Here is a 12,760-nt window from a genome sequence, read left to right on the forward strand (position 1 = left end):
GTTGTGGCAGGACAAAGGGTGATGGTCTGAACTAGAAGAGAGGATGCTGGCACTGCAGAGAAGGGAGGCAGTTTTTACAGTGGGGGTGAGGAGACCCTGGCTCAGGCTGCCCAGAGAGGAGGGAGCTGCCCCATCCGTGGCACCAGCCCAGGTCAGGTTGCTTGGGGCTCTGAGCAACCTGCTCTAGCTGCAGCTGTCCCTGCTGGCTGCAGGAGGTTGGTCTTGAGCCGAGGAGCTTTCAAGACCCCTTCCAGCCCAAAGCATCCTATGGGTCTATGACTACATGCAGGTTACAGACTTGTTGTGAGGAGCTGAGGCCTGTGGAGGGCAGGGCACTGCTCAGAGCCCTGCGTTCTCGATGCATCTGGTGATGTGCTTGGTCAGGAAGATCTCGTTGGAGGGCTCCAGCAGGTAGAAGTGCCCTCCAGGGAGCTGGTAGCAGGAGGTGTCTCCACTTGTCAGCTCAGGCCAAGCTGAAAGAGATGAAATGGCAGCTGAGGGGGGCACACACTTTGAAATGGTAGCTGGGAGGGAGCTCATTTTACGTCAACTATTTCCATGTTGTTCTGTAATGATGATTTTCAGGCCCACATCAGCTTATTGGGTTGAGACTGAAACTTCTGTGCAGGATTTCAGGAGGTAAAGGACTGCAGTGACCTCTCCAGGAACCCATTCTAACAAGAGGGAGAGGAAGCAAAGTACCTGTTAGATCATAGGGCTTGTCCTCAGAGCCATTGAAGCAGGTGATGTCACAGGAGAGGGGAGTCTTCCTCTCTGCCTTCTCAAAGCTGTGAAGAGAGGCAGCAGTGACATTTTCCTTGAGGCACTGAGATTTGCCTTCCTCCTCACAGACCCCACAGGAATTTGATTCTGTCCATCAGGAGCAGCTGCTGCAAGACTCTTAGCTCCTGACCCTGCTGCAAGTAGCTCTGCAGCTTTAAAGAGCTGCCAATAGGTAGGGGAAGCAGAGCTTCAGCCTGCAGTGAGGCCCTCCCTGCACTGAGGGACCATGCTGGCTGCTGCTCCTCAAGTTCTCATCTTTCTGGGTCTCACCAGTCTTGGGCTGCTATGGCCAGAAGTGCCCTGTGGCAGGGGAGGAAGCCTTCAGCCCTCAGCACCTGGGCTGCTGTGTGGGGCAGAAGCAGCCCCAGCAGCTCTCTGGAAGCTTGGACACAGGGACTTTGCCAGCCCACTCAGGCTAAGAGGTCTTGGATCAGCAGGCAGAATGCAGTGAGCCTGAAGCATCATCTGTCAGCAGGGCAGGAGAGGGGATTGTGCCCTTTGGCTCTGCTCAGACCTCACCTCCAATCCTGCCTCCAGTGCTGCTGTCCCCAGCAGCAGAAGGACACAGAGCTGTGGAGTGAGGCCAGAGGAGGCCACAAAGGTGCTCCCAGGGCTGAGCACAGGCTGAGGGAGCTGGGGGGGTGCAGCCTGCAGAGGAGAAGGCTCCAGGGGCACCTCAGAGCTGCTGCCAGTGCCTGAAGGCATCCTGCAGGAAGGCTGCAGAGGGACTTGTGCTGAGGGGCTCTGAGCCAGGCCAAGGGCAATGGTTTGGAGCTGAGGCAGAGCAGGGGGAGAGTGGAGCTGAGGCAGAAGTTGTTGAGTGTGAGGGTGGTGAGAGCCTGGCCCAGGCTGCCCAGGGAGGCAGCGCAGGGAGAAAGCTGCCCCACGGGCTGTGAGCAGAGGGGAGAGCAAGGCACAGAGCAGAAAGGAAACCTGAGCTGGTCAGAGGGGAGGCAACTGGCACAGAAAGCTGCCAACTCACGAGAAGGTCTGAAGAACTCTGAGGTCCTCTCTGAAGGTCTGGATCAGATGTTTCTTCATGTCCTCACTTTGCAGCAGCTCAGAGGGAGTTCCTCCCAGGATTGCTATGTACTTCAGAATGTCTTCATCTGCTGTGTCATGTATTGGGATGCTCTTGATGGGAAGCAGTGCCTCAGACTGTGCAGAGAGATCAGGTGTGTCACAGAACAGGCACCCCAGAGTGGCTGCAGTGATGAGTACACTGCAAACCGTGCAGTGATTGTCTGGCTGCAGCCCAAACTGCCTGATGCCTTAGCACCCAGAGTGCTTCTTGGCAAGCCTTAGCAGACTGTTAGCAGCTTGTGGCCAGTAAGGTACCCCCAGGGGCTGAACCTTCCCCAGGCAAATGTCCATTTGCTGACCTCTGTTCCCTTCCTATTGAAACACAACCAGTGGAATACTGAAGAGGAAGCAAAGCCTGGCAGTGGGCACTGCCCGCTGGAGGGCACAGCCGAGGGAGCCCCTGTGCAGGAGTGACAGGGCCTTGCTTCACTCAGGGTGGCTAAGAAGCCTCAGGAGGAGAACAGGAAGAGGAAAGGAGGAGTGGGGAGAAGCCATTTCACTGCTCTTATCCTAAGAGTAGCAGGAGCTGCAGAAGCTCAGGCTGGGAGTGTTGGGATTGTTCAGCCTGGAGAAGAGAAGGCTGCAGGCAGATCTCACAGCAGCCTGCCAGGACCTGAAGGGGGCTACAAGAAGGCTGCAGAGGGACTTTCGACAAGGGCTGGGAGTGCCAGGACAATGGACAACGGCTGTGAGCTGGGAGAGGGGAGATGGAGAGTGGAGATGAGGAAGAAATTCTTGGCAGTGAGGCTGGGCAGACACTGGCACAGGCTGCCCAGGGAGGCTGTGGCTGCCCCCTCCCTGGAGGTGTTCAGGGCCAGGCTGGATGAGGCTTGGAGCAAGCTGTGCTGGGGGGAGCTGTCCCTGCCATGGCAGGGGGCTGGGGCTGGATGATCCTGAAGGTCGCTTCCAAGTCAGCCCATTCTGGGATCCTATGAGCTCTGAGCATTCCAGGAAGCCAATGAAGGTTGAGGAGGGCAAGAAATGAAGCTTCAGCTCTGCTGCAGGGTGGCGAGGGTGAGGTTAGCACAGTCAGCCCAGGGCACAGAGCCAGCAGTGGCACCCTGCAGCTTGCTCTGATTGCTCTTAGCACCAAGCCAAAGCCACAGCCAATGCTGCAGTGCTCCCAAGGGCAGCAGGAGCTGAGGGAGCCTGGAGACTGTTCCCCCCTAGCCAAGGCAGCTGAGATTCTCCACCCCCACCCGTGCCCTTGGAGCCCCCCAGGCTCCCATGCACCTCTGCCAAGGCGAGGCTTGCTTTGCGCCCGCGCCCCCCGCGCCAGGCGGCTCCTGCTATCGATGCACTGCTGAGCCTGCACAGCCAGCAAAGCTGCAACTCACGTTTGGGGCATGTGCCCCTGACACAAACAGGTGGAAGGGCTCCAGTCCATGCTTCTCTTTCAGCTGCAGTGCAACTGCAAAGCTGATGTAAGATCCAAAACTGGAGAGAAAAGAGACATGAAAGCAAAGTAAGCAAGAGCCATGTGTGAAAGCTGGGGATGGAAACAGAGCTTCAGGCCTAAAGGCTGCCTGCACTAAGGACTAACACTGGGCCAGAAAGGCATTTGGAGATTTGGTATCTTCTTTGCTTCATAGGATCCCAGAAAGGTTGGGTTGGACCTTCAAGATCATCCAGTTCCAATGCACTCAGCAGGGACATCCTCCACTACAGCAGCTTGCTCACAGCCTGCTCCAGCCTCACCTTCAAGAGCTCCAGCCATGGGGCCTCAACCACCTCCCTGGGCAGCCTGTGGCAGTGCTCCAGCAGCCTCCTGCTGCACAACTTGTTCCTCACCTCCAGTCTCAATCTGCTCTGCTCTCATTCCAAACCATTGCCCTGGTCCTGTCCCTGCAGGCCTTTGCAAACAGTCCCTCTGCAGCCTGCTTGCAGCCCCTGCAGGTGCTGGCAGGCTGCTGTTAGGTCTGCCTGGAGCCTTCTCCTCTGCAGGCTGCACACCCCCAGCTCCCTCAGCCTGTCCTCCTAGGACAGCTCTGAACTGCCTGCCATGAAGTGCATTCCTCTCCAGCCTAGTCTTACAGATCAGACCCTTTTAAGCCTCTCCTAATTGTCCTCTCCCCTTACCTTGCAGTAAGAGCTCCCTGGGCCTAGGTGAGCTCCCTATGCTTTATGACCCTTTGTACCTGTGGCCAAAAAAGGCAAATGGCTTCTCCTGCAGCTCCTGGAGCAGAGCAGTTGTGATCTCGGTGACCAGGCTCGCCATGTCCGCCGCAAAGGGCTCCTGCAGGCGGCTCTCTCTGCCAGGGAACCTCACCGAGTACACTGCAGGAGACAGGAGGGGAGGAGAGGGGAGGGACAAGAGCTGACCTGAGTGCCAGCACTCATGTCCTTGTGGCTTTCACCTCTTCTGCAGGGTGTGTAGATTATTGAACTCCATCCTCACAGCTGCTGCAGGCTCCTTGCTGTTGCTGCTGCTGGTTTGGTGCCCTGGGGCACTGGGTGCCCATCCCTCCCTTTACACAGATGTTGCCCCCTCCAGTGATTGATCTGGCTGCTGAGTGCCTTGGGCCAGAAATCCACCAGGTCTGTATCTCAGCTGAGGTTGCAGAGTGCCTGTCCTGGTGTCACTGACCTGAGGTGAAGCCCTGGCAGCAGCCATCAGAGCTGTGCAAAATGCCCCTCTCAAGGGCAGCCTGTTCCAGTCGTGCACCCTGCCTGCATTCATCTGTGCCTGCACTCCTGGGCTACCTCCTTAGGACTTTGTAGGAGGTGGTTCCAGGGACCCAAAGGCCATTTTTGGTTAAAATTGGCAGGAAAATGTGCCTGGAGCAGCTGCTGGCAGTCAGCACACAGATGGCTGCAGGGCTGTCTGGAAATGCCACCTCCTTGTTTGCCCTTTGTGGAAGGTCTCCATGGAAAGCAGCCTTGGGTCAGCAACCAACCTTTGGAGTGCTTCTGGAGCCTGGCAGCAGTCCCTGGGCACCAAGCTACATGTCAGCACTGCTAGAAACCTGTGGGGCCTCCCTTCTGGACCACACTTGCAGTACCCCCCAGCAGCCAGCGCCACTCAGCAGCTCTCCTGCCCTCCTCCTCTCACCTTCAGTGGAGCTGCTGAAGAGTCTGCCCCATTGAGCAAGTGCAGAAGTTCCACCTCCAGCCCACGGGAAGCAAATCAGCCTACAGAGGGCATTTGGGCGTTTGTATGGACAAGCAATCAGCTTCTCCATGCCTAAAGAGAGCCAAGAGAACATGGATCAAGGACAGGAGCCCTCGGGTGCAGCAGCAGCAGAGTGAATCCAGCCTCACCTGAAGGGCTGCAGGACTTTGTCACCAGTGTGGCACCAGAGCACCAGACATGAGGCACACTTCAGGCACCAGTGCAAAGCAGGCATGGGCTTGGGCAGCAGCCTTGGTCTGAGTCATAGAGCCATGGGATTGCCCTCTGAGGCCATCCAGCCCAAGCAGCAACCCAACCCCACCACAACCACCAAGCCACGGCCCCAGTGCCACGGTCACACCTTTCTGGAACACCTGCAGGGCTGGGGGCTGCAGCAGTTCCCTGGGCAGCAGCACTGGAGATGGGGTCTCAGGGTGGCCACCCAGACCTACAGGCTGGCAGAGCAGGCACAAGCTTACAAGGTCCTTCGAAAGAGCTAGAGAAGGTAAGGAGCAGTTCTGTCAGGGGAAGGTGGATCTCTGGGTGCAGTTTCTCTAGGGGAAACACCTGGGAAATTCTCTTCCTTGCAGTTCTCCAGCCCTCCCCTTCAGTGCCTGTGAGCAGCTGGCACAGCTGGCACCTCTGCCAGCCTCTGCGGGGAGCTGCGCAGCTCTGCTCTCTGCTGCGTGGGGAATCGGCTCCAGGCCAGCTCCCGCAGCCTCCCGTGGTGGCCACAGGGCACAGCATGGCAAGGGCAGAGGAGGCTGCACCCCAGCATCTGCCCGGGGGCATTCCTGAGCCCCGCTCCCACGCTCCCTGCCAGCTCCTCCACGACAGGACAAGGCCTGCTCAGGTACCGCTCCTATGGCAGAGCCTCTGCCCCCCTGCCCAGCTCTGGGCCCCCCCTGCCCAGCTCTGGGCTCCCCACCCTCACTGTCTTCCTAATCTCCACTCTCAGCCTGCCTTCCTCAGGCTTCACTCCATTCCCTCACCCTTGGGGCTGGACTGGATGACCTCTGCAGGTCCCTCCCAGCACAAACCGCTCTGGTTCTGTTGGGTTCTTTACCAGGAGGCTGCTGGAGCAGTGCCACAGGCTGCCCAGGGAGGTGGTTGAGGCCTCACCCCTGCAGATACTCCAGGTGGGGCTGGAGCAGGCTCTGAGCAAGCTGCTCTGGTGCAGGAGGTCCCTGCTGAGCTTTGGAGCCCCCTCCCACCGCAGCCGCGCTGGGGCTGTCACTGGGTGTGTGCTGGAGTCCTGCTGCTGAGGTCTGTGGGTGCAGGCGCTGAGGCTGTCAGGATGGGCTCTGGCAGGAGCCCCCGAGGCCATCGCAGCCTCCACAAAGAGCTGGGGGAGGCCAAGGAGCAGCAACGCTGCCAGAATGAGACAGCCAGGAAAGGCTTTCTGCAAGCATTCCACTAACTCTCACCTGCTGCTTAAATCAAGCCTTTAAAAGCAGCAGCTGGGGGTAGGGAGCAGCACAGCTGCACCCCCAAGGCGCTGCAGCTGGCAGTGGGTGTTGCCTGGCACACAGCTCGGGGCAGGCAGGCGCTGCCTGCTGTGCCCACACACTGTCCCTTGCTGCACAGAGGTGCTCCTGCCAGCCTCAACCCACACCATATGGGCAAGGCAGAGCAAAACCTTGCTGTGCCAGTGTCCTGCTTCTCACACAGGCTCCAGTTGGGAGCTGTGACAGCATTTGCTAAGTGACAGAAGTGTTTGGGCTGGCAGAGCCCTCTGAGGCCACCCAGCCCAGCCAGCAGCCCAGCCCACCACAGGCACTGGACCACAGTGCCATGGCCACAGCTTTCTGGGGCACCTCCAGGGATGGGGACTCCACCACCTCCCTGGGCAGCCTCTGCCAGTCCCTGACCACTCCATCCAGTTTATCCCCTTGGGTGGATCTTGGCCTCTGCAGTTCTCTCATGGGGCTTGGAATAACCTGGAACCCCTCAAACCACCACGTGCAGCAAAGACCTTTTCCCTCACCTCCAACCTACCCCTCCCCTGGCACAGCTTCAGGCCACTTCCTATGGGAAAGGTAAGAAGCATCTATCACCCCCCTCAGCTGAGGGGTGGTGGGACCAGTTGCTCTGGGCAGATTCTTTGGCCTCAGCAGCAGGAGTGCCATGGCCACAGACAGGTCCAAAGCCCACACGTCTCGATGGCAGAGCTGGCACCTGGCAGTCAGACAGGACACCCAAACCCCTCCTCAGACTGCTTCCTGAGGCGAGACAGAATTTTCCAGGAGCCAAAGAAGCCTCTTTGGCCCGAGTCCTTGAGCTGCTCAGAGACAGCAGCCACTGGGAACCTTCCCCTCAGGCAGCTTGAGTCCATCACCACCTACCTGAATTTAGCCACAAATACCTGAGTGGTGGGAAGCCACCGGTGCCAGCAGAGCCAGCCCAGGGGGCTCCGCAGCGAGCAGCAGGAGCTGGGACCTGTGGCTGGCAGCAGCTGGAGAAGCAAAGGCAGCAGGAGAGGAGGGGGTGTGTGGCTGGGTGGCACAGCCTCAGCTTTTATGGCTTCTGCAGGCTGGAGGGAGGAGCCCACAGCCTGGAGGGCTGGCAGGGACTGAGGCACAGCATCCCAAAGGCAGACAGGAGTCATGTGCCAGGGGTGACACAGCGCTTGGCAGCAGCAGAGGGAAGGTGTGACCCATCAGCCTTGGCCTTGAAATGCATGGGGCAGCTGTGCCATACCAAACCAAGGTGTGGAATGAGTGGAGGAGCTGTGCCACACCAAACCAAGGTGTGAAATGAGTGGAGGAGCTGTGCCACATCAACCTTAGGCTTGAAGTGTGTGGGTGTCATGGCCAGGACAAGGCAGAGGCCATGGCAGGATAGGCACAGGGAGGGAGGTCCAAGGAGGCCCCAGGTACTTGAAGAAAGCTGAGGAGGGACTTGAGGGACTTCTGACAAGGGCTGGGAGTGCCAGGAGAAGGGACTATGGCTTTGAGCTGGGAGAGAGGAGAGTGGAGATGAGGAAGAGATTCTTGGCAGTGAGGCTGGGCAGACACTGGCACAGGCTGCCCAGGCAGGCTGTGGCTGTCCCCTCCCTGGAGGTGCTCAAGGCCAGGCTGGATGAGGCCCTGAGCAAGATGTGCTGGTGGGAGCTGTCCCTGCCCATGGCAGGGGCTGGCACTGGATGAGCTCTGAGGTTCCTTCCAAGCCAAAGCCACTCTGTGACAGCAAAGCAAAGGGCAGGGCAGTGCTGCAGGACACCTAAAAGCACCTTCAGTGACTCAGAGGTGCTCCTTAACTTGTTCCTCACAGCGTGTGCCTTCCAGAGAGCTGCTGACTCCCAGTGCCAGCAGGGCTCAGGGCATCCGGCACTGTGCAGTCAGTGCAGCAGCAGGGGGGCACTGCCAGCTCTCTGCAGTGTAACCAAACCCACCACCTTCCACAGCACGAGTTCTGCCCTCCTGGCCAGGAGCAGCAAGGGCTGGGGAGATGTTGCCTTGCTCTGTACTCCGTGCCCTGGTTTGGCTTTTGGGTGGGCAGCCCTGAGGGTCTGCCAGGTGCAGACAATTGCTGTGCTGGGTCACTGCCGTTCAAAGCCCAGCCCCTGGGCAGAGCCCGAGGCTCAGCTGTAGAGGCAGCTTTGGTGCAGCAAGCACCTCTCAGGCACTTTGCTGCCTGCTTCCTGATCCTCACCTCTCTGGTGGAGGCTCTAGTGCTGGAGTGAGGGTTTGATGTCCTGGACAGCAACCTCCCAGGGCCTCCTGCCCTCCCTGGGGCACACCACCTGCTTTCTGCTCTCCCCACCGCCCTCAGGCTCCCTGTTGCAGCAGCATCTGCTCCTCCAGGAGCTGGCAGCACAGGGCAGAGGTCTGAAGCCACCCGAGACTCTCCAGTCCTGTGGCCCCAGGGAGGCAGCAGCATGCCCTGACATGAGGCTGCAGTCTGCAGATGGGCACTGCTGCTGCAGGGCATCGCCACCGCCCAGGGCTCGCCGCTGCCCCTGCCCCAGGGCTCCGTGCAGGCTCTGCCGGGAGGGGCTGGGGTCTGTGCCCGCGGGAGACTGCCTGCACAGGTTCCTGCACCTGCTGGTGTGCCTCAGCTGGCAGCGCCAGGCCTGGCCGCTGCTGGGAAGGGCACCTGGGAGGGTGAGGAGGAGTTTCTCTGACCACAGCAAGGTGGCTCCCCTCTGCCAGGCCCAGCGTGGCAGCAGCAGCAGCAGCTGAGCAGGCAGCCAAAGCAGCACCTTGCACAAGAGTCATGAGGTACTGGACAAGCAGAGGCAGCAGCCAGGCTGTGGCAGCTCTCTGGTGAAACCAGAAGCCAAGCTGCTCACAGGAGTTACTTTGCAACCCTCTTGCCAAGAGCCTGGGGAAATCAGCCCAGGTGGCTGTGGTCTGGGTTCAGGAGCCTTAACCCAGAGGCTCTGCCCTGAGAGGCTGTAAGCAGGGGGCAGGTGGGTTGGTTGTCCCGCACGACTGGCTCACAGGAGAGCAGCCATGCTGAGAGCTTGCTTTGCACCCTGGGTCTTCATCCTCGAAGAGGACAAAGCTCCTCCCTGGCAGCTCCTCTCTGCTCAGCTCCATCCCCATCTCCTGCTGTTGAGCACGGGCTGGTTCAGACTAACCTCCAGCAGGACCTCCTGAGCTCACTGCAGTCTCCTTCTATCCCAGTGTGGGATCTGGGTGGGATCTGAGACCTGGATCTGAGGCCATTTATTCACAGGTTCACAGCATGCCAGGGGTTGGAAGGGACCCAAAGAGATCATCCAGTCCAACCCCCTCCCAGAGCAGGACCATCCAATCTAGCTCAGGGCACACAGGAACACATCCAGACAGGCCTGGAAAGGCTCCAGAGAAGGAGACTCCACAGCCTCTCTGGGCAGCCTGTGCCAGGCTCTGGGACCCTTCCAGGCAAGAAGTTCCCCCTTGTGCTGAGCTGGAACCTCCTGTGCTGCAGCTTCCATCCACTGCTCCTTGGCCTCTCACTGTGTCCTTGATGCTCGCTGTGCACAAAGGACCTGCAGAAGGCATCAGGGCTCAACACACAGCGTCCAAAGGGGTGTGCCAGGTGGCAGCCCCAGCAGTTAGGATGCTTCTGGAAGCTGAAGCTAGGAGCAGTGAGGCAGCTCTGGCTGCAGTAGTGGCCACAGGACAAGCCTTGTTTTGTTGCCAGGTCTGTGGGGAGGGCAAATAGGAGCTGCCAGGTGCAGAGGGCAGCTGCAGCACAAGCTGTAGCTGAGGTGCAGGTCTGCTGGGTCTGGCCCCGCTGGCAGGAAGGTCTCTGCTGCTCAGGCCATAGACTTCTGCCCCAGCCACTTGTCAGTACTGGCCAGGGCCCAGCTCTGGAGTCACAGCAGCTTATAGCAAGCTGAGAACTCTGCTGCCACAGGTCAGTCATTGCCCACCTCAGCCAGCTGATGCCACCCAGCTCCAGCGTCCTCCTGCTGAGGACAGAGGCCTTCTCCCACCACTCTCTGGCAAGCTTTGAGCCACTTAAAGCAGCTGGGCAGGGGAGGGTCGAGCTGGCAGGCAGAGCCCAAGCTCTGGGTGTACAAGAGACACACAAGTGTGTGCGTGCTCACCCAGGGCAGCTGCCAGAGGAACAAACCAAACCTGCAGAGTCTGCCTTACTGGTTTGAGGCAGCCTCCAGCGGGGCTCATTTACACCCGCGGGGGGAAACAAACATAGCCCCAGACAAGCAGGAACTGCTGCAGGAATAAAGAATCACCTTTGGCATGCATTCAGCTGATCCTGGGTTGACTGGAAGTCAGTGGCTGGGTAATGCTTTGGGTCCCTTTTGGGGCCTTTTTCTTGTTTGTAAGGCAGCAGTGCTAAAAAACCCCAAAAGGCAGATGAATTCTACACTGTCTTGATCTCTCCACTGCTCCTACTGCAGAACCTCTCCTTCAGCTCCACTCTCCCCCTGCTCTGCCTCAGCTCCAAACCCTTCCCCTTGGCCTGGCTCAGAGCCCCTCAGCACAAGTCCCTCTGCAGCCTTCCTGCAGGATGCCTTCAGGCACTGGCAGCAGCTCTGAGGTGCCCCTGGAGCCTTCTCCTCTGCAGGCTGCACCCCCCCAGCTCCCTCAGCCTGTGCTCAGGGCAGAGCTGCTGCAGCCCTGGGAGCACCTTTGTGGCCTCATCTGGCCTCACTTTCCTCTTAGGAACAGCAGAGTAGGACTGAGCAGCAGGTCAGCAGATGAACAGTTTGGCTGCTTTGCTTTCACAGCACCTGTGCCAGCTGTGCTCCTGTGCTTGCTCAAGGCCCCAGCCAACCTGCCTCTGAACACTTCCATGCTTGGAGCCTCCTCTACAACTTCTCTGCCAACCAGAGCAACAACTGCTCCAACCTCCTGGTTCCTTGCCCTCTTTCTTTCAGGCTCACAATACACTTCTGCTCCTCTCACAGGCTGTTAGTTCGTTTTTAGCTGCAGCTGTGGCTGCCCTCCCTCCATTTCAGTCTCTGAGCTGCCTGTGGACCCACCTGGGAAGGCTCAAGCACACCTCTAGAATGAAAGCAGGGTGTGCCAGGAAGCCTTGGTGAAAGGGAGTGCCACAGGGATCCGAAGCCTGCAGCCCCCGCGGGGGAAGGGGAAGGCTGGCAGGGATGGCAGCCAGAGTCTGGTTTGCAGCAAGGTGAGGGGGGCACAGGGCTTCTGTAGGTGCCAGTCTGGAGGCAGTGATGGCAGCTGTGATGGTTTGGGAGTTACCCACCCTCCCACTCTTATGAAATCACCCAGGCTAGACTGAGGTGTCTGGGAATTAAGGATGAAGCTCACAGCTCAGCACAGATCCCAGGCAGGTCTCTGCAACACAGCACAGGTACAGCTAAAAGCCATACAGAGACACAGCAGCCCTCCCAGCAGCCAGTGCCCAGGAGGGGCTCACAACCACCCTTCCACCTGCTTCCCACCCCTCTACCTTATCCCAGAGCCTGCCTTACATGCAAGGTGAGCTGGGAGGACCAGCAAGGGGGCAGGAGCAGGAGGGTTAGTTGGGTTACACAGATCCAGGCAGAAGGGAAATACCTACTCTGAGAGACAGAGACACACAGAGTGCCTTATCTGTGTCTGTGTCCCTGCTGTTATCCATCCCAGCAAGCCTGTCAGTGCAGCAGACACCTTTTCACAGCCTATCATCTATGTTCTCTTGCTAAAATGTTCCAATTAGCCTCAAACCAGCACAGCAGGCATCAGGCTACATCCTCAAGGCTGGTCCCAGTGCAGTGCCTCTGGCTGGGGGCTGCACAAGGCAGAAGGTCACCTCCAGCTGCTTTTCCTACTTCATGACCCCTCTGAGCTGCCAGTCTTTCTGCAAGGGTGTCCCGGGGGCACAGGAGCTCTCCAGAGCAGCCCAGGTGTCCCAGAGCAGCTAAGGTGTACCAGAGCAGCCCAGGTGTCCCAGAGCAGCTAAGGTGTACCAGAGCAGCCCAGGTGTCCCAGAGCAGCTAAGGTGTACCAGAGCAGCCCAGGTGTACCAGAGCAGCTAAGGTGTACCAGAGCAGCCCAGGTGTCCCAGAGCAGCTAAGGTGTACCAGAGCAGCCCAGGTGTCCCAGAGCAGCCCAGGCGTCCCAGAGCAGCTAAGGTGTCCCAGAGCAGCCCAGGTGCCCCAGAGCAGCTAAGGTGTACCAGAGCAGCCCAGGTGCCCCAGAGCAGCTAAGGTGTCCCAGAGCAGCCCAGGTGCCCCAGAGCAGCTAAGGTGTACCAGAGCAGCCCAGGCGTCCCAGAGCAGCTAAGGTGTACCAGAGCAGCCCAGGTGCCCCAGAGCAGCTAAGGTGTACCAGGGCAGCTAAGGTGTACCAGAGCAGCTAAGGTGTACCAGAG

General features: G+C 59.0%; 2 protein-coding genes across 2 annotated transcripts in view; one reads left to right on the plus strand and one right to left on the minus strand.

The window, feature by feature from the left end:
* On the minus strand, positions 1-5,060 carry OLAH (oleoyl-ACP hydrolase). Its single transcript, XM_064166874.1, has 6 exons — positions 4,919-5,060; positions 4,005-4,143; positions 3,204-3,303; positions 1,766-1,941; positions 703-788; positions 1-473 (listed from the first exon to the last, which is right to left on the minus strand). The coding sequence occupies exons 1-6, from the start codon at positions 5,046-5,048 to the stop codon at positions 340-342; spliced, it is 765 nt and encodes a 254-aa protein (XP_064022944.1). The 5' UTR covers positions 5,049-5,060; the 3' UTR covers positions 1-339.
* The window catches only part of CROT (carnitine O-octanoyltransferase), a 27,007-nt gene continuing 19,249 nt past the window's right edge, over positions 5,003-12,760 (plus strand). Inside the window, exon 1 of the mRNA XM_064166867.1 lies at positions 5,003-5,483. Coding sequence (XP_064022937.1) covers positions 5,400-5,483 — 84 coding nt within the window. The 5' untranslated portion in view covers positions 5,003-5,399. The remainder of the gene's footprint in view (positions 5,484-12,760) is intronic.

This window comes from Pogoniulus pusillus, chromosome 28 (assembly GCF_015220805.1).
Source record: "Pogoniulus pusillus isolate bPogPus1 chromosome 28, bPogPus1.pri, whole genome shotgun sequence".
NCBI classification, from domain to species: Eukaryota; Metazoa; Chordata; class Aves; order Piciformes; family Lybiidae; genus Pogoniulus; species Pogoniulus pusillus.

Bases quoted from the DNA above. Each gene is read 5' to 3' on its own strand.
- OLAH (XM_064166874.1), bottom strand. From the start codon at position 5,048: ATGGAGAAGCTGATTGCTTGTCCATACAAACGCCCAAATGCCCTCTGT. The intron at 4,144-4,918 runs GTGAGAGGAGGA...TGTCTCCTGCAG, and splicing joins CTTCAGCAGCTCCACTGAAG to TGTACTCGGTGAGGTTCCCT. The intron at 3,304-4,004 runs GTACAAAGGGTC...TTTTCTCTCCAG, and splicing joins TTTGCCTTTTTTGGCCACAG to TTTTGGATCTTACATCAGCT.